Raw genomic sequence first — 23,228 nt, 5'->3', positions numbered from 1 at the left:
GCGATTCTGACACCTCTGTTATGTGAAGTAACACTGCTCCTGCATCTGCAAGAACCAGTATTTGGGTACACCTGTTTAGTTGTTTCCACTGGTCGCTACTGTAGATCTTGAGTTCACAGTCCCAGGTGGTCTTATCCTCTGATCATTACAAATTAAAATTTCAAATTCTTTCGAAAATTTGGATTCAAGTAAGTTTGCGATTTAAAATTGCAATCACAGTCAGTCAGATCAGTTTCACAGCCTAATGCATTTTACTAATTCCTAGGTTTGAAAAATTCAGGACTGCCGAAGTCAGCATTATTTATTGCGTTCGATGTATATCGAATCATTCCTAATAGTTTCGATATATGAATAAAATATTGAAACTGAAAACTAATATACATACTGTAGCAATCTTCTGAAAAAATTGCAACTAAATAGCATTAACACAGCCATTTTAGCTTTTCTGAATTCCCCCCTAAAATAGTTTTATTACCTGTTGATCCTGCCAGTAGATCTGTTACTTTTTCACTTCCTGTAACAGGGTGATAACATTTTGTGTTCTGCTGTGAAATCAAAGATTCTTCCATCTACACGGACACGGTGGATAGAAGGTGGATGGAATCCTTCCTCATAGTTTTGATATATGAATAATGTATTCTCCTGAAATATTGAAACTGAAAACTAATATACATACTGTAGCAATCTTCCAAAAAAACTGCAAAATTTTTTGAATCCACCCGGACCAACGAATATACAAAACAAATGCTGAAGATACAAAATGAATGTCTCTAAAACGTAATGATTTAACATAACAAATATGATGAAACTAAATTGTTCAATGAACTAATGCATCCGAAACTAAACCAAAATTTCCGGCATGCAGATGTCTAGCCTGCACCATGATTACAGAGGTTGACTACAACATTGCTGTATGTATTGCCTGTTTTCCAGACAGATCCTCATATCTCAAAGGTAATTAAATTCAAGGCTTTGACTTTAGGGTGTCATGCACCCCAGCCAACATAAAATTAATTCAATTAACTGCTTAATGCCAGTGGGATCATCAACTATTAATGGACCGAGATTTGATGTTTTAGATGGAGTGGGGAAGGATTACAACCCGTTAGATCCCTTTCACACAAACATCCTGGTCAAGTCCACCTGAAAATGGACAAGTGGACCTGATCAGAATGTTTGTGTGAACTTCCAATTTCCTCTATGAAGTGCCAGGTGTAAATGTGCATGTGTCCGTTTACAACCACCTACATCCAATGCACTAAAAACAGGCAAATGGGGATCCGTTCCAGTGGATATACTGGCAGTCAGGTGTAGATGAACAGGTCGGTCAATTTACACCTGACTGCTCATAGAATAGAGGAGAGCAAGCTATGTTCGTATCCGCTCTGCATAATTGGAGTGGACACTGACCTGTCATCCACCTGCTCAGTGGGGATCAGAAGACAGATCCCTTGTTGAGCATACAGATCACAAGTGGAGTCTGCCCTGTGTGAAAGGGGCCTCAAAGTGTGACTAGGAGCAAAGTAAAAAAATACACATACTGTATGCTGTAGTCTCTAAATAGCATTGACACGGCCATTTTATCTTTTCTGAATTCCCCCCTAAAATAGCTTAAAAATCTAAAAATATTACCTGTTGATCTTGCCAGTAGATGTGTTACTTTTTCACTTCCTGTAACAGGGTGATAACCCTTTGTGTTCTGCTGTGAAATCAGAGATTCTTCCATCTACATGGACTAGGTGGATAGAAGACCCCCCCCTCCCCACATTTGCAGAATGGCATGCTCAGAATAAGTGGAAATCTGAAAATTAGGGTGTATTAAAGGATTTCTATAATCTAGAGGATGACTTGAATCCATCCAATTTATAATAACATATGTGTAGATATTAAACAATTACAATTTGAATATTTGCATTCCTTTAAAAAACCAACTATGACATGTTTACTATTAGAACTACTGTAATTATATGGCATTATCAATTAACACAGCACTTTATATAACATACATTTATATAAGTTGCTGCCCTCAAGGAACATAAAGTTATACTAAAGCTTCCCTTTTCTTTCATTAAAATAAAAAACATATTATATTTACCTGCTCTGTGCAATGGTTTTGCACAGAGCAGCTTCTGATCCTCCTGTTCTTGTGTCCCCAACTGGCACACCTCGCTCCACTCCCTGCAGAGTGCTCACCATAGGAAGCCACTAGTTATAGGGGCACTACTGCTCTCAGCCAAGCCTGTGAGAGGGGAGAAGAGCTGCTGCAGATGTGCACAGCACTGGACGGAGATCTAGCTCAGATGGGTATTTACCTCCTCTTTTGACCTACTGCAATGCACACAAACTTCTACTCTCTCTGAAGGCAAAATCCTTGACCATGTGTCCTCCAACCTCTGCACACCTTTCAACCTCTCCAACACTCACTTTCCTCTATCTGATCACAACCTTATCAGGTTCATGCTCTCCCTATTTTCACCCTCTATTTGCATTTTTAACCCTTCTCTTCTCTGTCTTGCAACAGACTACCTCTATGACGAAGGCTTGCCCTTCTCCAGACCTGACCTGGCCAATTATATGTACAACAGCTTGCTCTCATCCTCCCTGGATACATGTTCTCCCTTCACTACACACAGAATCAGACCTTGACCACTACAACCTTGGCAGATGATACCAGAAGGCTCAAAAGACATAGCCATACTCTTGAGTGACTGTGGAGTAAACCTAAATCCTGGAAAAACTTCACCCTATAAATCAGCTCTCCAAAAATACAATTCCCGCTTCTGCATTGTCATACAGACCCATTTAATCTCTCTCATTAACATAGTCCTTTCATCCAGTCATTGTCAACTCTTTTGTACCTTTAACTCTCTACATCATCCTCCACTGCCTCCACCCATTAACTTACTCACTGCCTAGGAGATTACTGATCATTTCAAAAACAAGATTAAAGCAATTCACATTGAGATTTTTATTGTCCAGATATTTCCCCTATCTAACATGCCATGTTTACCATACTTTGCTCATTTAAACCTGTTACCATAGAAGAGATTGCTAAAGAGTTTTCTAATTCTCACCTAACCAACTACCCCCTGAGACCTGTTCCCTCACAACTGCCACAGTCATCCTCTTGCTCAATTTTACCTCCTCTAACTCACAGCTGCCACCCCATCCTCTCTACTGGCTATCTTCCCCGACCCTCTAAAATATGCACTGGTCACCCCCATACTTAAAAAGGTCTTGCTGGACCCCACGGTCACCCCCATACCTTAAAAGGTCTTGCTGGGCCCCACGAATGTGAACAACCTAGGTCTGACTTTCTTCCACAACACAGAAATTGCCACCTAAAACAAACACTGGTCCCCCCATTCTTAAAGCCCATATCCAGTATACTAGCAATCTCCTTACCCACCCCCTCTAACTATCTGATGTCATGCACACATGGCGGTCTCTCTTCTGTTTATTTCCTGGGGTCTTTCTTTGGGTGTCCACATCACTGATAACATATAGATATCTTACTAATGGAAACAACACTTTCAGTAGCTGTGTCCTTTCTCATATACTCCAGAGGCAGGAGAACTCATGGGGGTGCTAAGGGGACCAGTGCCCAGGAAGATAACAAGCAGGGAAAAATGCTTTGTCCCCAGGGCGGGAAATTAGTTTTGCTCATAGATGAAGCCCTGACTTTGATCCATTACACTCCAGGATAGAATGGGAGGAAGTGTTTCGAATCAAGACTAAGGAGTAAGGTAATTGCTCCTCAATGCACTAATTACATTTCATTTTTACTAATGGAGTTTAGAAAGCCTTTGCTGGACCCTATCAAACCTAAGACCCATCTCCTTGCTCTTGTTTACCTCAAACTTCTAGAATGCCTAGTCGACAATCATCCGAGTTACTAATTCACTGATAACAACTTTCTTGACCCATTTTGCCCACAACACTCAACAGCAGGCGTGTCAAACTGGCGGCCCTCCAGCTGTTGCAAAACTACAAGTTCCCTCATGCATCTGCCTTTTGGAGTCATGCTTGTAACTGTCAGCCTTGCAGTGCCTCACGGGACTTGTAGTTTGGCTACAGCTGGAGGGCAGTTTGACACCCCTGCTCCACAGAGATTGCTCATCTAAATGTCGCTAAGGAAGTACTACCTACTAAAACGTATGGCCACTACCTTTGATACAGATAACCAACATTCCTTCTCCAAAAACTTTACTATGAGACTCTGCTCTTTACTGGGTCTCCCATTTACAATCTCACCTACAGCTCTACCTACTCCTCTGTCTGTAGGGGACCCTCAGGGCTCTGTCCTTAGACACCTTCTATTCGCTATCTAGCTTCTGATACCATCTTTATGATGATGACACCCAAATCTATCTCTTTACTATTCTCCACTCCCTCCTTCAGTCTCCTTGTGAATTACTAATGTACTAACTGAAATATTAGTATGGATATCACACCACTTCCTAAAACTTAATCTTTCCAAAACTGAGCTCATACTATTTCTGCTCCTCCATTGACTTTTCCATCAAGATCAATGCCTCAACTGTAAGTCCCTCCCCTATTTCCAGGGTGCTAGCCATAATTCTTGACTCTGACCTCTCCTTTCAACCCATCCAATAGCTGTAACAATCTTGCCACCATAACATCTCAAAATACGTCCTTTCGTAATCGACACCACTTTCTCAACTTTTGGAACTCCTACTTTATTGGCCTACTTTTACACAGTCTATCAAGAATGCTGTTGCCAGACTTTTCCACCTTACCAATTGTTCAGCGTCCACCACTCATCTCTGTTAATGCCCTCCACTGGCTTCCACCTGCACAACTGATATATATTTTTAAAATACTAATAAAACCATGCAAAGCCATCCATAAATCTATCCAGAACCACATCACCAAACTCATTTAACAATATGACCCAAACCATCCTACTCGCCCGGCCCCCCCGACTTTCTGCTCTTTAACTCCTTTCTCACTTGGTCACTTTAGAACTTCTCCAAAACCTCTCCCATTCCCTACCAACTACCTCCTACTCGGTATGCTTTTAGGTAATCCATGAAAACCATATCTGTAGGAAGGCATATCATGTAATAACGCTTTCTCCATCAGCTCATTCCTATGCAGTTATTCCCTTTTGCATCACTTGACCTTCTCTTTTAGATTGCAGACTCTGAGCAAGGGCCTCTTAACCCACTCACATGGAATGGTATTATAACTGTACTGTAAAGTATATTGCACAAAAGTACTGCACAAATGTTGGCCTTTTACAACAGTCTCTCAACCTTTTCAACACAGAGGAACCCTTGAAAAACTTTCTGGCCTCAGGGAACCCATGCTAAAAATTACAGTATCTATAACTCAGAGGACATTGGTGTGATGGTCATTAAAAGAATGATAATAATATAGACTTCCAAAGTGCCACATCCAAAAAATTTAAACAGAAAACATATGAGACCAGGTAGGGGGAATGCAAATCACCCTCTAACATATGACTGGATTTTATTGGCACACCACGAGATCACAGTATAAAAATCAATATGTTTATTACAAAATCCTTACAATATCACATCACATATGAATAGAACAAACTTCAGGGATATAAACCCTGAATAATTAAAAAAAAAATTCCAAATAGCCTCAACTGGATTTATAGACTAGTAGCCTGAGAAGCAGGCTTCTCAAATCCAGATGTCAATGCTTTTCACTATAAGGTTGCTTCATGAGTATAAAAAAGGGTATGTTGGCCAAGTTAAATATGTAAACAAAAATTCAACAAGTAAATATACATGTAATATCGACAAAGTATATTTAAGTGTTCTTGCATGGCAAGACCACTTATTGTTATCTCACATATATATTCTTATTATTATAGCCAAATTTACCACCCTAACTCCTACCACAATTTTTACACGACAGTAATATACCGAAACATACGGATTGTTCCCGATTGGTGTGCTATTACTTTGTGGAACTAGAGTGGGAGCTGACAAAAGCTAGAGTGTGAGCTGTTAAAGCAGGACATGATTTCTAAACTGCCATCACTCCCTCATTTTCAAGCCCACCTACACAAATCTTATATCAAAACATTCAGCTATCCCTGCTGCCACTAAAAATGTCCACGGCTAAGCCATAGTCCTGATAGTTTTCACAATATGACCATTTGTTTGCAACTCACGCTGCCCATTGACATTCATTGAAACTCCACTCTAGCCACCTAAAATTTTGAAGGGCAATTTCTAAACCGACTGTGCCTTCATTTTTAATATTTCAGAGACATACTATGCATCAAAATGTAAATCTGGGTCTTGAGATTCTCACAATATAAAGCTCTTCGTGTAGGATTTATAATTTTTAAACTACAACCGCTTGATGTGCTATATAAATAATTAAAAGTTGAAATGCATTTCTCACTCTATCAAGCTTGCCATGTGCACTTTTTAAATTTGATCAATTGGTTAGTGTAATGTTTACTATCTTTACTCACTCCAAACACTCCACACAGTTACTCTGCCCACTCTATAAAGTTGCTCTGCCCAGTCCAACCTTTTCACAGTTACTCCAGCCACTCCAACCACACAACAGTTACTCAAGCCACTCCACCCAGTTACTCCGCCCACTCCAGTTGTAGACTACTGGTGGAGGCAAGAACACTTCACACAATTTCCCCAGAAATTGTAGCTTTTCTAGTATACTACATATTTCAACAGATTACCAAGTCTGCTCATAGTCTATATTGACCAGTTATAAATATAGCATCATGAAGTCTGGCAAGCGGACATAGAGATAAGATAGGGGCCATAGACCTCACTGGTGTGCAAAACTTAGAAAGGTGGAGTAGGTATATCAATCTCTGAAATAAATATACACTGCTCAAAAAAATGAAAGGAACAATATGAAAACACATCAGATCTCAATGAGGAAAAATATCATGCTGCATATTGTGAGAACTAGCATCAAGGGTAGAGCTTTAAAATACACAGCCACTCACTTTCTTCTTTTTTTAAGCGCTGTTTTTGCCCAAATTTATTTACAAGAAAGTTCCATAAGTCCAAAACCATAGATTTCCCCCACAGGGGTTTTCAGCATTTTACTCTTCCAAACACAGACATTTAGCCTCCTGGCTTATACATACAGTTCTGCCACTCTGGCTTCTGGCTTCCACTTCAGGCTCACATCTGTCTCCTGCAGACCCTTTTCTAAACAGCTCTGTGCACACAGCTAGCAGCCCCTTGCTGCTCTGGCTCCCACCTCTCCTCCGTGAAGCTCTCCTGATTCCTGGGCAAGGATCTCCTGTCTGCCAGGGTGGATCCCAGAACCCTGGTCCTGACTCTAGAAGAGACCCACACACTCCTGCACAATCAGTCTCCTGGCCATTCCCAAAACCTGGTCCCAGGATTGGAGATTTCCTCCCACCCAGATCACTTTAAATCTCCAAGCTCCAGGTCCCCCAGTTTTTTTACAAAGAACTGAGGAAACTGAAAACACAGTTTCCTCCAAGTTATACATGCATCCTGGAGCCCCTCAACTTGCCTTGTTGAGAATCCTGGGCGAAATATCCTTTTTTACATCGTAACAGATCACCACACTGTCACAATATCTATACTGATATGGACTGTGTAATGTGTTAGGAACATAAGGATGCCTCATCGTTTGATGGAAATGAAAATGTATCAACCTACAGAGGACTGAATTCAAACACACCCTGAAAATTAAAGTGAAAAAATGATGCAGCAGGCTAGTCCATTTTTCTGAAATTTCATTGCAGCAACTCAAAATGGTACTCAGTAGTTTGTATGGCCCCCACATGCTTGTATGCATGCCTGACAACATCGGGGCATGCTCCTAGTGAGATGACGGATGGTGTTTTGGGGTATTTCCTCCCAGATCTGGACCAGGGCATCACTGAGCTCCTGGACAGTCTGAGGTGCAACCTGGCGGCGCTGGATGGACCTAAACATAATATTCCAGAGGTGTTCTATTGGATTTAGGTCAGGCAAGCGTGAGGGCCATTCAATGGTATCAACTCCTTCATCGTCCAGGCTGCCTACTCTTACCACATGAGGCATTGTTCTGCACCAGGAGGAACCCAGGACCCACTGCACTAGCATAGGGTATGACAATGGGTCCAAGGATTTCATCCCAATACCTAATGGCAGTCAGGGTTCCATCATCTAGCCTGTAGAGGTCTGTGCATCCCTCCATGGATATGCCTCCCCAGACCATCACTGCCCCACCACCAAAACAGTTATGCTGAACAATTTTACAGTCAGCATAACTTTCTCCACAGCTTCTTTCACGTCTGTCACATGTGCTCGGGTTGAACCTGCTCTCATTTGTGAAAATGATAAGGCGGCAGTGGCAGACCTGCCAATTCTGGTGTTCAATAGCAAATGCCAGTCAAGCTCTATGGTGCCGGGCAGTGAGGACAGGGGCCACTAGAGAATGTCAGGCCCTCAGGCCTCCCTGATGAAGTCTGATTCTGAGTGTTTGGTCAGAGATATTCACACCAGTTAAGGACCTTCTACAGCCCTGTCTAGCTCTCCTATTGTAACTGCCTGTCTCCTGGAATCTTCTTCATGCTCTTGAGACTGTGCTTGGAGACACTGCAAACCTTCTGGCAATGGTACGCATTGATGTGCCATCCTGGAGGAGTTGGACTGCCTGTGCAACCTCTACAGGGTCCAGGTATTGCCTCATGCTACCAGTAGTGACACTGACCCTAGCCAAATGCAAAACTAGTGAATAACAGTCAGAAAGGATGAGAAGGGAGAAGGGAAAAAAGTCAGTGGCCTCTACCTGTAAAACCATCCCTGTTTTGGGGGTTGTCTCATTGTTGCCCATCTAGTGCACCTGTTGTTAAATTCCTTAACACCAAAGCAGGTGAAACTGATTAACAACCCTCTCTGGTACTTAACTGACCAGATCATTATCCAAGTAGTTTAATTGACTTGATGCTATACTCTGATTAAAAGTGTTCCTTTTTTTTTTGAGCAGTGTATATAAAAAAAACACAGCATATAACCACGTTTTTAATAATTCACTCCCTTAATCTGGCCACATTTTTAACTGGCTTGCAAATTCCAGCAGATCTCCTCAACCATAGCCCTGGGTCGTGTGAAAGAGACCCTTGTCCTCATCAACATGGAAAGAAGATGCTTTGGGGGGGCTCCCCTACACGAAAGCACCCCCCCCCCGTGTTGAGGGCATGTGGCCTGTTATGGTTCAGGAGGAGGGGTCACTCACTCAACCCCCCCTCCTTTCCCAGCCTGCTGCATGCTCTGATGAGAGTCTGGCACGGATTTAAAGAGGGACCCCACACCGATTTTATTTTTTTCATTTAAATTTTGCTGTGGGGTTCCCTTTAAAATTCAATTCATACCAGACCCGAAGGACCTGGAATGGAATGGATTAGGGGAGAATGCTGATTTTTTTTCTGATCTTTTAATTGTCGGCAATTGTTTTGTTTTTACATTCAGCTGTCAACAGGGATCCACGCTTGCCCATTACTTAATGACCATATTGTTTACTGGTTGTTAAGGACATCAGAGGCCGCCCACTCTTTAACAACCATGTTGTTTACTGGTTGTTAGGGACATCGGCGGCTGCCTGCTCCTTAGCAACTAGGTAAAGTCACAGAAAATGCATTAAAAAAATGCAAGAAAAAGAGCTTCAAAATCGGGTGTAAAACAAAAAAAAAAAAAACACAAAATGCGTCAACTGCACTCTGCATAGATGTCAACCCAGCTTGAAGAAGGATTTGCTCTCACTCCCAGTTTCCACTGAGACAGGAAGTGAAACAAAATCTCTCCATTGGGACACAGATGGCAAATGAACATGAGAGGGCTTATAACCTTCCCTTATACTGTCCAAAATAAATACAAAAAAAGGTTTTGTTCTTAGTTCTATTTTAGAAAGCTAGGACTTCAAAGAAAAAAACGCCTAGCTTTTAACGGGAGCCTAGAGATATATAACAAGAGAAGAAGGCGCTGTGTTTTAGGGGAAAACTTCCCTGTGTGTGCCTGACCTATTAACATCTCCCAGCCTGTATACCACTCAGCTTCCAGCTAGTATGCGCCTGCTACTGCTTTGACATGGAACCTTTGTGCACGGCTCATGTAGCCGTGGGACAATAATTTAGAGTGCACCATACTGTTTCCGGAAGTGAATTGCACGTGTGTTATACAGTGTAGCGGATTATTGGGGTTGGCGATCAGCTAATTGGCCGTCAGAATGGTGTGTATAATAGGGCTGGATTACATTAATGGGGTCTAAGAGGACGTAATGATACTTTTTAGTTTTAACAGGCATTACTGTTTGATATCATTGGCAGCATGCAAGTCGAGTAGCATTGTGAGATCTCTTGTTCAGTGCAGTGTTTAGTGAGCAAACATACACATTACTGCTTTGTAAATGTTCGAAAAAAAACACCGACATTGATATTTTTCTAATGCCAACCCCCTATTTGATGCTACAGAAGCAGCATCAGGTTTCTGTTTATGAAAACATCAAGCTCTACCCCTGATGCCTGCTCCTGCCCATACAGATCAGGACAGAGAATCTGATCTGCAACTTAATGCAAAACTTCACCCAAAAGGAGTTCAACTTGTTTGTCTCCTGCGAGGCTAATGCATGCTCCTTGGGAAGCCAGCTATGAAAGCACAAGGCTTCACAGCCTCTATCCCTTCGTTAAAGCGGAGTTCCAGATGAAAAATAAAATAAAAGTCACCACCTGCAAAAACTGTAGCTGCTGACTTTTAAAATACAGACACCTGTCCCTCGGACCAGCAGTGTCCTCACCACCGTTGGTTTCACCGACCATCTTTTCTCCCTGGTGCCGGCATCTTTAGTGTGGGCACCCGGCTGTGACAGCTTGCAGCTTCACAAATGGGTGCCCACTGTGAATGCGCAAGAAGCGCTGCGCTTTGTGGATAGCCCGTAGTCTTCAGGGACCTGTCACGTGTTCCAGAAGACTACAGCGAGGGGAGGACAACTTCCGCTTCCAAAGTGGGAGCGGGTACCTGTCATATTCGGGTACCCACTCCCCAAAGGGGCCAGTCCTTGTGGGAAGCGGGGGACAAAGCATTAAAGCAGAACTTTCCCTTTTGGGTGGAGCTCCACTTTAAGTACTGCCCCCCCCCCCCCACTCCCCATGCAGAGTTAGCACCTTTGGGGAGCGGGTATCCAATTTTGACAGGTACCTGCTCCCACTTGTGCTGTGACCGCCTAGGCGATCAGAAGCGGTAGTTGTCCTCCCTCCCCATAGTTTTCTGGGACATGTCACGTCCCAGAAGACTACAGGACCTGTCACAAGGTACAGCGTTACTCACACATACGTAGTGGACCCCCAGCTGTGGAGCCAAAAGCTGTCACATCCGGGTGCCCACACTTAAGAGGTGCTGCTGGGGGGAAAGGATGGCAGGTAAAACTGGCTGCAGCGAGTACATCACTGGATCATGGGACAGGTGAGTGTCTGTTTTTTAAAAGTCAGCAGCTACAGTTTTTTTGTGGTTTTTTTTTTTTTTTTTTTTTTTAAGCTTTGACTGGAGCTCCGCTTTATGGTGTCGGCGTCTGGACCCAAAGCCCACTGAAAAATCAGCTCGTGTGAGGACATTGCTGGATCTCTGGACAAGCCAATGTGCCTATAATAAAAGGCAGCAGCTACAGTATTTGTAGCTGCTGCAGGGATGTTCAATTCATATTGCTCGACGCCCAGGACGCCCAGTTCCAGGCTCTGGGTAGGTAGTTTTTTGTTACCTTTAGCCCTAGGGGAAAGCAGCAGGACTCATCTGTCAAGTAGAAGCATTTGGGTGGCAGCACTGCCACTCAATTGCTTCCACACAGCCCAATATGTTGCCAGCCCCTTGCTGTCTCCTGCGCTCAGTTTGCCATCTGCGGGCCCAGGACCAGTCAGTGGGTGCCGGCAGGTATAGGGAAGGGAGGAGGGCAAACACATCTGCTCCCCTCCCCTTGTCCTGACTTGGAAGTGATGTGACGTCACTTCTGGGTCCCTGTTGACAGATTCCTGGCCATGGAGGCAGGGAAAGAATGTAATGCAGTGCGATGTGCACTGCATTACATTCAGAGGAGCACAGGGGAGACATGCAGGGTCTTTTAGATCCTGAATCATGTTATTTCTAAGATAAGTCATAGTGATCACATAATACCACAGCAGCTCACAGCGGGCAGGTATTGTGTGCTGTGTGGACACAGCTCTCATGGAATTGCATCGCTGCTTACTCCAGGCGGCGTGCTGTACACATATGCTCAGCAACGTACCAGTATGTCGCTGAGCCTGGCTGTGCTGCCTGCTCGCAGAAAAATTACTTTGGGCAGGGGGCAAGTGGTTATATTATTTTGTTCATTTATAAAACTGATTTTGTTAAATATACAGTGTGGCCTCTGTACTGAAAAGTTTGGAGACTCCCACTGTATTTGATTTGCAGTTGCTATGGGACTGCCCACATGATCAATTATGACTTCAGCCATTTGATGGCTTGACTGTTTGGTTGAGAGCAGAAAGAGTTGTGACAGTTATCAATTTGGTAAACTGTAATTTGGTGGGTTTAGTTCCACTTTAAAATGTGTTAGCTGGAGTTTGGAATTAATTTGTTAGTCAAGTACATATAAATCTGCTAGTACATGTAATGCTTCCCCAGCTTAGGAATGCTGCAGTCCAAGGGTGGCTACATTGCTCCTCCAGTGGAGTGAACCCACGCCTAGTGCTGGCCATACATTATACAATTTCCTTGTACAATTTTCCTTTACATTTACCAAAACCATATAATATGAGGTCAAAAATAAACTTTCAATTTGTATGCAATGAGGCAGGCCCTTGTACTACAGAGTTGAAGGTAAAGCTAATAGAAATTGAACAAGAAAATTGTATAATGTATGGCCAGCCTAAGACAGGAAGTGTGCTACTAACTGGATCATCAGGTGCAAAAAGACTTTAAAAAAAAAGAATGAATGCAGCCACTACATCTAACAATTGGTGCATTGAAATATATTCCATTTTTGTTTTTGGGTTTAATACTGCTGTAAGAATTTATGTATAGATCTCTGTGATCAGAGTTCATTTTTAACCACTTGCCCTCCAGGAGATTTACCCCCCTTTCTGACCAGGCCATTTTGTGCATTACAGTGCTGCGTTACTTTAACTGACAATTGCGCAGTCATGCAATGCTTCACCCAAATGAAATTTACGTCCTTTTTTTTCCACAAATAGAGCTTTCTTTTGGTGGTATTTGATTGCCTCTGTGTTTTTTTATTTTTTGCGCTATAAACAATAAAACAAGACAGACAATTTTGAGAAAAAAAACAATATTTTTGACTTGTTGCTATTAAACATGTTCAATAAAAATTTAGGAAATCAAATTTCTTCATAAATTTTGAGTAAATTGTATTCTGCTATGTCTTTTTTAAAAAAAAATCCCAATATGTGTAAATTAATTTGTTTACGTGAAACTCTAGCATTTACAAATGGCGGTATATATACTGGAATTTTTTAAAAAAAAATTTTCACTAGTAATGGCGGCGATCAGCGACTTATAGCGGGACTGTGGCGGGCATTCTGACACCCCAGTGTGAACTGACTTGGTGTAATTGACATCCCCAGTGACACCAATACAGTGATCAGTACTAATAAAATGCCCTGACACTGTACTAATGGTACTGGGCAGGAAGAGGTTAACATCTGGGGCGATCAAAGGATTAACTGTGTGCTGTGTGTGTGTTTTATTATGAGGCTGTGTCTGTGCTTTCCATTGTAAGCACACTGCTTTGTGTGGCTGTGCTATGCAAAGCCATACAAAGCAGCTTGGTGGAGCTGACATTGGAGAGAACTGTATTGTTTCATACAGTTTTCTCCCCCGTGCACCCCTGCCGCATTGTAGCAGTATTTCTGCTATAGGGCGGCGGGAAAGTGGTTAAAGAGCATGCTCCGTTGCAAGGGTAGTTTTTTTTTTTTTTTTTTTGGTTCCCCGGAATCAGAATTCTGAATGCATTGTGTTGCTCATTGAGGCACAATCCTCTGGGGTAACACAGGCTGGCTCGTTACATTCAGTGAACTTGGATCTATACAGACTGAATTTATTCCTGAACTTTTGAAATGTAAATTTATGTTGATCTAAAGTAGCTGGTGATGAAGCAATAACTGCTTATACAATAATGCAAAAGTGTCATTGGACAGTGATATTCATTTAGAGTCAAAACACTGTAGACAGGGAGAAGGATGTTGCATGTATTTGTCCTGTAAAATTGGATATGCAAGATCAATACATTGCTTATGCCCAAGGCAGCCACATGCCTGGCAAATGTAAAGATGTAAATCTCTGTGTACTGTTTGTCAGTAATTCTGGATATGCCTGTACTAAACAAAGCAGTAGGTATGAAAACTAAGGATGTCTAGTAACAAGGTCATCATGTGGCATTTATCTTGTAAGACATCCGTAGAGTGAACATTGATTTAACCCTTTGTGGGTTTTTTTCTTTTTTTGCGGTGTGCTGGTGCTTGAAAATCATTATGCTTTCTGTGTGACATTTAGTCCTTGCCAAAGGTGAAATTATTCTGTTCAACTGGATTTAGGAGAATAAACCTATGTCTGACCCAAATATGTAACATTTGCTTTCTCCACTAATCCTGATCACAGGTATACATACATGCAATCTCTGTTGCTCCTTTCTTTTTTTGTAATGGTTTATAAATTTCAGAGGGAAATGATAAACGCATTAATACTGGTGAAGGAATATCATTAATGGTATGTATGCTATACTGCTAGTGTCTGGCAGCTTCCTTCTAAAGGGCTCAGTTGTCAAAAGTAATATTAATCCAAATGGTATAGTTGAGCTGGGAAGGATAGAGAAATGATGGACAGAATTGTATTTGTCTTGGCCCTTTAGGCTTTCTGCTTTATATCTCCATTCCAGTATGCTACTCTTTGTAGAAGTCTAGTTTCTTAAAGGGACAGTCTGGTTGAAATTGAAAAGTAAACCTTGAAATGCAGACAAAGAGCCACAACCTTCCTGTGTTAGTATGGAGAGTTTTCTCACAGCCACCAGTCCAATTAAAACCTAGCTCCAACTTTCTGACCATGTTTCATGTTACACTTGTATTTAGAAAAAGTTAGCAGTTGACTAGAGCAAACTAATAAAAAGAAGGGAATGTTAAATCCAATGCAGAGTAATCAAAGGACATCAATAGTAGATGCAAATCATTTCTTTATTATGATCACTAGGATCCTCTGAATAGGTGGGCACAGGACATGGTAAACACACAGTCAATCAAAAAAATAAATAAAAACAGTGAGTTAAAAACAAAAAACCAAAAAACGTCCTGCATGTACACTTAGCTGAATCATGGGGATTAAGTGCATGGCTGGGAAACCGGTAGATGTCGCTAAAAAAAAAAATCATATAGGAGAAGTTGTAGTTGTGTATGGAAAGTCCACTTTCAATATGATCTGAGTGATTCTATCTTCACAGTTAGATTTCCTTGCTGATTTCCATTAATGACATGACTGTAAGAGGATACATCTTTTCACCTCATATGTATGGTCATCAATTCTGGATATAGAAAATCCTAGGAAGTCAACATAAGTAATGAATAATGTGTAAAGGACGAATCACCATATTCATAAGTATGATGTCAAAATATATCTGATTCAAAGTACATTTATTTGGTACGAGGTAGAGGAAAAAACTATTTGAGTCTAAAATAGTATTACCTTCATTATATCTCATCATCATCCTAAATGGTTTGCCGATATGAGAAATTGACAATATGTTTCCAGCCTCAGTCGGCCGATGTTTCTTTAAAGGAGTGACATCTATTAATGGCAATATATTGCTAAATCTAAAATAAATGACATGAACAGATTAGTCAAATGAAAAGAGATCATGAATGGATATTAGGATATATAGTACCGTATATATGGTTTATACCCCAATAAAGTCCGTGATTGGACATGTGTAAAGAAAGGATGTCTAATGATCCGTTTTCAATGAAGGAAATGTTCTCTTATTCGCATAAACAATATGTGTCTTCAAACATGAATGGAGTGTAGATATCAAAAATCTTGATCATATAGTAACGTGGACTCGTATAGATGAAAATTATCCCTTAGTAGGCCCAACAATTTCTCTTCTATGTGAGGGCAAGAAAGTTCCTTTTTGAAGGTTATGAAGAAAAAGTTCTGTATATTATCAAATGCAAAGCATTGCTTTACATATCAAAAATTTACTTGCCACTGGTGGAAGTTGTTAGAGTATGCATCACCATACATTACTACTAGACTCCCAGGAGTAAGCTCATAGACTAGCGGTTTCCATCTTGCCCAGTGAAGATCCAAGATGGAGGCATGTGGCGTACCTCTTCCTCCTCATGGACATGGTGGCGTTTTTTTGTTTTTAACTCACTGTTTTTATTTTTTTTTTGACTGTGTGTTCACCATATCATATGCCCACCTATTCAGAGGATCCCAGTGATCATAATAAAGAAATTATTTGCATCTACTATTGATGTTCTTTGTTTACTCTGCAATGGATTTAAAATACCGTTCTCTTTTGTAGTTTGCTCTAGTCAACTGCTAACTTTTTCTAATATGCTTAAATTCGGTTTATAATCCACACCCCAATATAGGGTGAGTCAGAGAGACTCTTTTGATGGGAGGTTACACCCTATATGATGGCATTTTCTCCTTTTTGTTTACACCTGTATTTAACATGGTCAGAGTCCACAAACCCCCCCCCCCCCATCCCTTATCCCTCTTACAGAATCTGGAGGTTCTTTTCCCTGACAGCTGCTGCCATTTCTAAATTTGGTGTGATTGTGTGTGGCTCGATTTGCACCGCCATGTCATTTGTTCAAAGAGATCTCTAAAGGGAACAAAACTATATCTCCCATGTGCAATGTTGTCAGCGAACTTGCCATTCATTGATACTTCCTCTAGCTTTGTAGCTGAAGGTCCATACCTCTATACGGACCTGAGCTGGAAGGAGAATCTGCAGGTGCCAGGGCATTGCAGCAGTGTTCCACTGATTGCAGTTGCAATGCTTTGTGGGCTCCAATGCAAAAAGAAATAATACATGTAGATTTTTTCTTTAACTTTTTTTAGGACGTACTGTTTTCATGAGCTGCATTAGGACTGGTTTTACACACAATAATGTCCGTCTTCAGCCACTTAATTTATTTTTTATTTAGCAGTCCCCCTTTTCCTGTAAATGCTTTGTGTTTTTGTTTTTTTTGTTTGTTCTTTTTACACTTATTACCTTCCTTTGGGAGTATTGTAATCCTTTTCATTACAGGGGACACCTAGGTCTTCACTCCACTAGAGCCTATAGCCTCTTTGGCTATGGTGATCTTAAAGCATATAATGGGTGCCACTTAGGCTAGAGGTGCTGGTCCATAGTCGACCGCTGTAAGTGAACGGAACTGGTATCTGCTCCAAACTTCATTGTAGAAAAGTGAAAGCCTATACGCTGACATCATTGCAGACCTGTGTGGACTGATTGGATGGCAGCCTCAGCCAGGAAACCAGCTAGGCCATGCCTCCAATGTATTTCGCTGCTCCTCTCAGAGCTTAACCATTAGGTTGATTTGGCTTGGCTATGGGATACCTTCCCTTTTTCAGATTGGCATGGAGGATGGTCAGCGCTGACAACAGCAGACATTCTTTAGGAAGAAGAATTGTGGATTGACCAGTTTCTTCAAATGCAGGGCTTTTATTAAAGTGATTGTCAAGGCTAAATAAAAAAAAAAAAATTGTTTATACTTTCTTGCTCTGTGAAATGGTTTTGCACAGAGCAGCTTTGATCTAACGGGTCCTCTGCCTGCGCTCATGGCTACTCTTCTTCTTGGTGTGCCACCATAGAAAGCCGCTTCCTATTGTGGCACACTTGCTTGCTCGATCCCAAGCTGCCCTGCCTTTATAGACCTAGACAGTGAGGCTCGACCCTGCCCCTCGCTCTCTCCTTACAGGCTCTGATTGACAGCAGCAGGAGCTTTTGTGCACAGCGCTGGATCGAGATCGGGCTCAGGTAAGTGTAAAGGGGCTGAGTACAGTTTTCCTATAGAGATGAATGGGGCTGGGGCCCACATGCGCAATTCCATGCTGCAATTTTTAGAAAAAGGGAACACAGCTTGGAGTGGGTCTGCACAGTGAAGATAGCTGGGTCAGGGCTGAAGGCAAGTATAAAAACAGGTGAGTGGCACTCAAGGTAAGGGGGAGGAAATGAGTGAAAGAAAAAAAATTACTTCAGAAAGTTAGTTATATATGATAAACTTAATGTTTTAAGTATTAGCCGCTAAATCCTTGCTTAAAAAGCGTACATTTCCTATAGGGAAACAACAAATCGCGGCATGCTTTTTGTCTGTCTGATATTGGAGCATACCGGAGGCAAGACCATGCCAGCTAGGAAACATTACAACCTGAACTGTCAGACTGCTGTCATCTGTACACCGACACTATCCTCATTGGAACTGCGCTAGTGCGGCAGCTGATTGATCATTTTAAAATCACTCCATTAACATTCACTTTGCACATGGACACAAAGAGCTAATTTTTCTGAAAAGCTAGTAATCCACAACAGTTTTTTTTAAATCCCTGCAATGTCCATAGATCACCCAGAGGGAAGTGTGTTGTTTTTTTTTTTTTTTTTTTTTTTTTCAACAAAAGTAGAGTTACTCTTTAATACCTGTCATATCTCCCAGACAGGAAATGAGGGAGAACACCGTTTTAAGTAGAGTGAGCAAGGATTTTGGAAGCTCTGTCAGTTTTGTCATTGTAATATGTGGCTTTTGGGGAGGTTCACCTCCTGTGTGGTCACTGGAACAGTAAGTTAAAGTGTTACTAAACCCAGGACCCTGCATTCAATATATCTGGTCTCCCACAGTACACAGAACTTGGAATTGCAATTATTTTAGTAAATATAAACTGCTAAATACCTTTTCTCATCAGCACATAAAGCAGTCTTGTGATTTCTATCAGTGTCCAGCCAAGCATTGGATAAAGCTTGTAGGAGGAGTTTTCAGTTTGCTCTTGGAGGATGCAGATCCATTAAACTCAGTTTGGACAGTGCTGATTGGCCCTGTGCTGATCACTTGCACTCACCCAAGGAAAAAAAAATCTCTCTAGCGATGCACACCAAACAGCATGTGCATATGAGTGACTCCCCACAATATGTCTTATCAGGAGATAAAAGGGGGACACTGGAAGAAGGGGAGGATCAGATAAGTCAGGATCAGACAGCGTTTTTACACAATGCAGAGGATTAACACCTTAGGTTCCACTGCGAGTATAACAATCATGCTTTACTGTATATACAGATTGATTTTACTGTTGTGGGTTTAGTAACACTTTAACCTGCATCTCCCTACTGGAGCGTGGATTATAAAATTCTGATAGAAGCTCAAGCCCCTCTCTACTCTCCAGAAAAAGTGTAATCGGAGTGCTATTTTAATACAAGAAAAGAACGTGTGTGCAATATAAATGTAGGCATTAAGGGCCAGTTTATACCAGTATCACACAGCAGTGCGCTCCGTGTTCCTGTGCAAGTCCTGTGCATTCCCCTGCCGTGTGATTTGGCAGCCCATTCATGTAAGTGGGTTGCCATTTCATTAGGTGTAATTATTTAAACCATCAGTCTGTACCTAAGGATTCAGGCCAATTTGCCTCATTACATTTTCTGTTGCATACAAAAAAAAATTAAAAAACATATGACGCAAATATTCTATGTACATTATTATATATAGGAATTTTAAATTGCTTGCTACAAACCATATTTTTTCAATAAATATTAAATTATGCAAGTTTGTGGTGAGGGTTCCCTCAGGAATTTGCTTCTAAATGTCAGAAATGAAAAACCCTTGATCTAATGTTTGGTTACATTGTGATTAAAAATGTATGTCACTCGGCTTAGAAAAATGTTAGGAATTCGTGATAAATAATTTTGGATGTGCTCTGCAAATGCTACATGTTGATAGTAAAATATTTTGCTATATAAAATGTTCTTGCTGTATAATCACATTCTTCTATTATACTTAATAGTAAATATTTATTATATTTTCCTTTTTATCTTTTTTGACCTGCTAGTGTTCCATAATGATATATATTTCTATAGTACTGGAAATACATGTCAAGAATCAATGAGCCTCACGATCAAAAGTATCTTCAGAAAAGCCTGTTTCTGTTGCAAATAAGTACTAAGTCGGATTCTCTGATTCCAATTTCTAGGATGTAGTTGAAAAACACAACAAAAAGAGCTCTTTTTTCATATCTTTTTAACAATAGTCCTTACAGTTTCTAAAGCTGCTGGCAGTAGGAGCTGCTAATGGTGAATACTATTTTTTTTTTTTGAAAACAGACTTATTGTTGAAAATATGTTTGATGGTTTCTATGTGCATCTGTTGAGTTTTCTAATGCTTAAAGCTGTTACACTGCAGGAAAATATGTGGATGAACTCTCATACCTGACTGTTGGCTGACTGAATGTTGTTGTTCTGTTTAGTAATGCTTGTGAAATTGACACTACTTCCAGACTTCGGGTAGTGCCCTCACAGTTAAGCAATGCAGCTTGTCATCTGCCAGACCTAGCATGGTGATTGCCAGATGAGCAACAGCAAACTGCTGAGGTCACCCCTCTGCTGTTCTCTCCTCTGAACATGGAGTTTTACTCTGTTTTGCTATGTGGACCTGTTGGCGTTTTGTTTACTCTGTTGCATATTCTTCATTTGGACTACTTTTGTTTGTCCCAGCCATCAAAGACTAACTACTGATACTGTGAGCCTCTTTAACCACTTCCCCTGGGTGGACATCATATGATGTCCTGGGCTTGCACCTGCAGGCATCATTCCAGTATCAAAACTTACAGCTGCTGGCTTCCTATAAGGCCAAAGTAATTTGAGTGGCTAAATAGCCACTCCAGCTCTTCTGCAGATGGAAGGTGCAGGCGTCATCCCAGTATAACCACTCCCCTCCCAGGACATCGTATGACATCCACCAGGGTGAAGTGGTTAAAGGGAATCATCAATCGTGATCTAACTATTGACTGTGAACAGGTGACAGATCACAATCAAATCGCTGTCCTGCTGACCCTTAAGTGCTCCTCACCCCTGCATCCCTGATTGGCATACAGCGCAGAGAAGGGATGAGCTCAGGCCTCGCCTGAGTTCGCAAACCGGGAAGCAGAGGCATTCCCTGCTCTGCATCAAGCCCCTTTAATGTGCGGCTGCAGGACAGGGAATGCCTCTGCCGCCTAAGATTTGCTAGCAGAAAATTTGAGCTCACATCCCACTGATTGCAGTCCGCTGATCCCCACCAGCCCTCCTCTCCAGTTCATTTAAGTGTATGTGCTTATGGGTGACATCATGTGCCGAGACAGGAGGACCAGTGGGATCAGCGCACCAGAACAAGTAGCTCTACCACAGCAGCTTTCCTGCGTAGCTCTGTATCTGGAAAACACTTGTTGTACCCTCCTGACCCCAGTACCATACCCTCCTGACACCCCCCCCCTCCCCATACTGTGCCCTTCAGACCACTCCTGTAGTGTGCCCTCTTGACCCTCAGGACTGTGCCTTCTTAACCCCCAGTGCAGTGTTCTCATGATGATATCCAGTATCATGCTCTCCTGGCCCTGCAGTACTGTGCCCTCCTAAACCCCCCCCAGTTCCATAACCTCCAGACCCCCCTGCGCTGTGCCCTGCAGTAGCCCCCAGTACTATGTGTCACGGATCCACGGTCGCCGCCACCAACATGCGACAATCGCACGACCGTGACTAACAGTAATACGTCCCGCCCGCGGCGTCAGACCCTAGACCTTCTCACCAAACTCGTGACCGAAGGACCGGCCGATCTAAAACCGCGGTGTGACGCGCGTAACAAGGCCACACCCAGCTGCACCCTGCACAGCGATTGTCCAGCTAATGGGCTACAATCGGTGCCTGCAGCCTGAATGCGCTTGTTACTGGGTCGGGTTAATTACGCAACTAACCCTCTACTGCCACCACCACTTTTAAAGGAGACTGGGCAACTCCCGTTATCAAATATACACTATAATGATTGAAAAGTCGCCTGTCCAATACGGTCACCGCAGGCCAATTGGGCAGAGGATTAAACAAACACAGTAGCGTCTCTTCAAAAGGCAGGAATTTGTGAATTGCAAGTAAGCGCTTAAAAACAGTTTAACACTTTCAGAAAGAAAGATTTATTACTAAAAGAGTCAAACAGGTGCAATACAATATTTACAAAGAGATGTCACGAAAATATATATATATATGTATATAAAGACACAGCAAAGAGATATTAGGAAGAAAGTTACCGGGTTAAGTTACTTGCCCATATGCCTTGGTTTGCAGATCCAAGTTGCAGAGCAGGATGATTCTTTGATCTCCTTTTGTTACGATGTTCAGCTGAGGAGATCGGTTACACTCTGGAGATGTGTGTGTTCAACTTCTAGGCTTGCTCTCTTTTTAAAAATCCCTCTGAAAGCGGGGGTTGCTCTGACTACGCTGTGTTGGGAAGGGTCAGGAGAACTCTGAGTTAGAACCCACATCTGTCATAATCCATGACATGAAACATGGGGGGGGGGGGGTTAGCCTGACTTGAGGAATGTTCAATTTTCTTTCAAGTCCGGAGAGAAACTGCTTTATCTGTTTTTATGATGGGTGAAAAAGGTTACACTTACACAGACGGCTGGTACCAAACTAGGAATGCCTAGCCTGTGTTGACCCCCCACCATCTGTCACTCAGGAGATAACGTTTTCCTCTCAGGAAGGGAGGGGGGTAGGGAATGAGGGCTGAGGAATAGAAAAAGGGGAACTCCGCGTCCAACTCTGATGAGCAAGTTTGCTACACTATGTCCTCCTGACCCTCCCCCCTGAACTTCTGACCCCTAAGTACCATGCCCTCCTGAACCCCCAGTTCCACACCCTTCTGACCCTCCCAGTACTGTGCTCTCCGTACTACTCATGTAGTGTGCCCTCCTGACCCACAGGATTGTGCCTTCTTAACCTCCAGCACAGTGCCCTCCTGACGATTTAGTACCATGCTCTCCTGACCCCGCAGTACTGTGTCCTCCTGACCTTTCAGTATTGTGCCCTCCTGACCCTCCAGTACTGTGCATTCCAGTAGCCCCTATACCAGACTCTCCTGACTCCTTTATACTGTGCCTTCCTGACACCCCCTTTACATTGCCTTGCTGACCCCCTGTGGTCTGCCCTGCTAACCCCTGTCCTGCTCA

The 23,228-nt window shown here is 42.2% G+C and overlaps 1 protein-coding gene across 1 annotated transcript in view; it reads left to right on the top strand.

The window, feature by feature from the left end:
• The first annotated feature begins 10,165 nt into the window (after window positions 1-10,165).
• Window positions 10,166-23,228, top strand: part of TMA16 (translation machinery associated 16 homolog) — an 80,927-nt gene continuing 67,864 nt past the window's right edge. The window contains 2 exon segments of the mRNA XM_089670365.1: window positions 10,166-10,230; window positions 11,532-11,732. Of these exon segments, the coding sequence (XP_089526491.1) occupies window positions 11,682-11,732 (51 nt within the window). The 5' untranslated portion in view covers window positions 10,166-10,230; window positions 11,532-11,681.

Source organism: Staurois parvus, unplaced genomic scaffold (assembly GCF_062004578.1).
Source record: "Staurois parvus isolate SC_StPar_1 unplaced genomic scaffold, SC_StPar_1.0 ptg000090l, whole genome shotgun sequence".
Classification (NCBI taxonomy): domain Eukaryota; kingdom Metazoa; phylum Chordata; class Amphibia; order Anura; family Ranidae; genus Staurois; species Staurois parvus.
The sequence above is the reverse complement of the archived record's forward strand: the minus strand, read 5'-3'. Positions and strand labels throughout refer to the sequence as shown.